The sequence below is a fragment of the Protomyctophum parallelum genome (assembly GCF_964188405.1).
Source record: "Protomyctophum parallelum genome assembly, chromosome: 4".
Taxonomy (NCBI): Eukaryota; Metazoa; Chordata; class Actinopteri; order Myctophiformes; family Myctophidae; genus Protomyctophum; species Protomyctophum parallelum.
In genome coordinates this window covers 56,877,275-56,879,774 of record NC_139700.1, presented here as the reverse complement: position 1 = coordinate 56,879,774, position 2,500 = coordinate 56,877,275, and the positions used below count along the sequence as shown (strand labels likewise).

At 38.7% G+C, this 2,500-nt stretch overlaps 1 protein-coding gene across 1 annotated transcript in view; it reads left to right on the top strand.

Annotated features, from left to right (window-relative positions):
• The window catches only part of LOC310857298 (cingulin-like protein 1), a gene marked incomplete at its 5' end in the record, with an annotated part of 35,779 nt that overhangs the window by 2,762 nt on the left and 30,517 nt on the right, over window positions 1-2,500 (top strand). The window contains 2 exons of the mRNA XM_083762911.1: window positions 1,354-1,448; window positions 1,580-1,652. Coding sequence (XP_083619037.1) covers window positions 1,354-1,448; window positions 1,580-1,652 — 168 coding nt within the window. The remainder of the gene's footprint in view (window positions 1-1,353; window positions 1,449-1,579; window positions 1,653-2,500) is intronic.

Sequence of the window (2,500 nt, the reverse complement as noted above, 5' to 3'; positions counted from 1 at the left end):
TGTCACTGACTGCACAGAGTATACAAATACTTTGACAATGATATGAAGAGTGGAGTCTAGCCAGAGTACAATATACAGTAATGCAGTAAATGAGAGAATAAATGCAGAAAATGTACAGTATGCACAGTAATGTATACAGAATAATACATGGATAAATATAATAAATAGTAATGAGTATGATGGTAGAACCAAGCATAATCTGGATAAGTATATGAGAAGAAATAACTGTACAATGCAAGTAATGCATGTAAAGCATATATACAGTATCATTATTTTTGTCCCACAAAAAAACTATGATGAAAGAATGTCCGTCGACTACATCTCTTCACTGACAAACTAAATGACAAAAAAAAGGCATGACGACGCCATCGAGACGTTACGAACGCATCAAGGCCCACCAACCTTACATTTAGTCGACTAAGCTTGCTTATATTATCCTAGATAACTATTTATTTATATGTATTTGATGGATTACCATGTGTTGTTCTTGCTTTACTGTAAATCGCTTTGGATTAAGACTCAGTGTCCACTAAATGCCTAAATTGTAAATTGACTAAAACCTTATGGTAACTAGACAATGAAACAAGATGAAAACTAAACCATTCCAGGGGACATGGCATATGGTTTTAGAAGGTATAGATTGTACAGTATGTATCTGCTGTTACGTTCCTGACCTTCTGAAGCACATGGTTTAGAAGGTAGCTTCTCAGCACTCAGATCAGCCAACGCAGGGAAGCTGGAAGTACCCTCACTAAAAACGCCGGGACAACGCTCCACACGTCCCAAACTCTTCTCCCTTCTCTAAAACACCCTGGACAACGGTCCACACGTCCCAGACTCTTCTCCCTTCTCTAAAACACCCTGGACAACGCTCCACACGTCCCAGACTCTTCTCCCTTCTGGCTCCAAAACTGTGGAATGCACTTCCCATTGCAGTCAGAACTGCAGCATCACTCCCAATCTTCCGCCGTAGTCTGAAAACCAACCTTTTCAGTCTCCATCATGGCCCGTAGCACTTACCCTAACCCCTTAGATAGCATTTCTGTAGACTTAGATAGCATTTGATACAGACTTATAGCATGTTATGTAGACAGCACTATAATTGCATTGTATGTAGTCATAGCACGCCATAGTACATATGTATAGCATAGTAGTATATATGTATAGTTTCATTATATAGATATTCCACTGTTACTTTCTTAGCTTATGCATGTTTCATGATAAATGCTTTTATGTGATGTATTCCCATGCTTTTTGTTCTTGCTTAATGTAAATCGCTCTGGATTAAGAGCGTCTGCTAAATGCCTAAATTGTAAATTGTAGCTTGTACAGTGTTAATTATGTTCTGACCAGGTGACTCCTGATCTCCTGAAAGGCCAGAAGGAGATTTCAGTGGAGCCAGCAGGAGGCGCTGTGAGGCAGAACCACTTCCCTCTACCACAGGAAGGGTGCGTAATTCCACTTCCTGTTACCACAGGAAGGGTCAGTAATACCACGTCCTGTTACCACAGGAAGGGTCAGTAATACCACTTCCTGTTACCACAGGAAGGGTCAGTAATACCACTTCCTGTTACCACAGGACACATCAAGATACATCAGCGCTGGAGAAACAGGTTTCTGAGTTGAAGACCAAACTGCAGACTGAGACTAAGGTACAGTTACTGTTACTGTACAGTTACTGTACAGTTACTGTTAATGAGACTAAGGTACAGTTACTGTTAATGAGACTAAGGTACAGTTACTGTTAATGAGACTAAGGTACAGTTACTGTTAATGAGACTAAGGTACAGTTACTGTTAATGAGACTAAGGTACAGTTACTGTTAATGAGACTAAGGTACAGTTACTATTAATGAGACTAAGGTACAGTTACTGTTAATGAGACTAAGGTACAGTTACTGTTACTGTACAGTTACTGTACAGTTACTGTACAGTTACTGTTAATGAGACTAAGGTACAGTTACTGTTAATGAGACTAAGGTACAGTTACTGTTAATGAGACTAAGGTACAGTTACTGTTAATGAGACTAAGGTACAGTTACTGTTAATGAGACTAAGGTACAGTTACTGTTAATGAGACTAAGGTACAGTTACTATTAATGAGACTAAGGTACAGTTACTGTTAATGAGACTAAGGTACAGTTACTGTTAATGAGACTAAGGTACAGTTACTGTTAATGAGACTAAGGTACAGTTACTGTTACTGTACAGTTACTGTACAGTTACTGTTAATGAGACTAAGGTACAGTTACTGTTAATGAGACTAAGGTACAGTTACTGTCAATGAGACTAAGGTACAGTTACTGTTAATGAGACTAAGGTACAGTAAATCATTCTATCAATTAACGCCCTAAAATGCTCTGTTTATCTACAGTATGTATCTCAGTCAGAAGTTGTAGCTAAAGCTTGTGTTCAGAATCAGAAGATGTAGCTAAAGCTTCTGGTTCTGAATCAGAGGATGTGGCTAAAGCTGGTGATCCAGAATTATAAGTTTTAGCAAA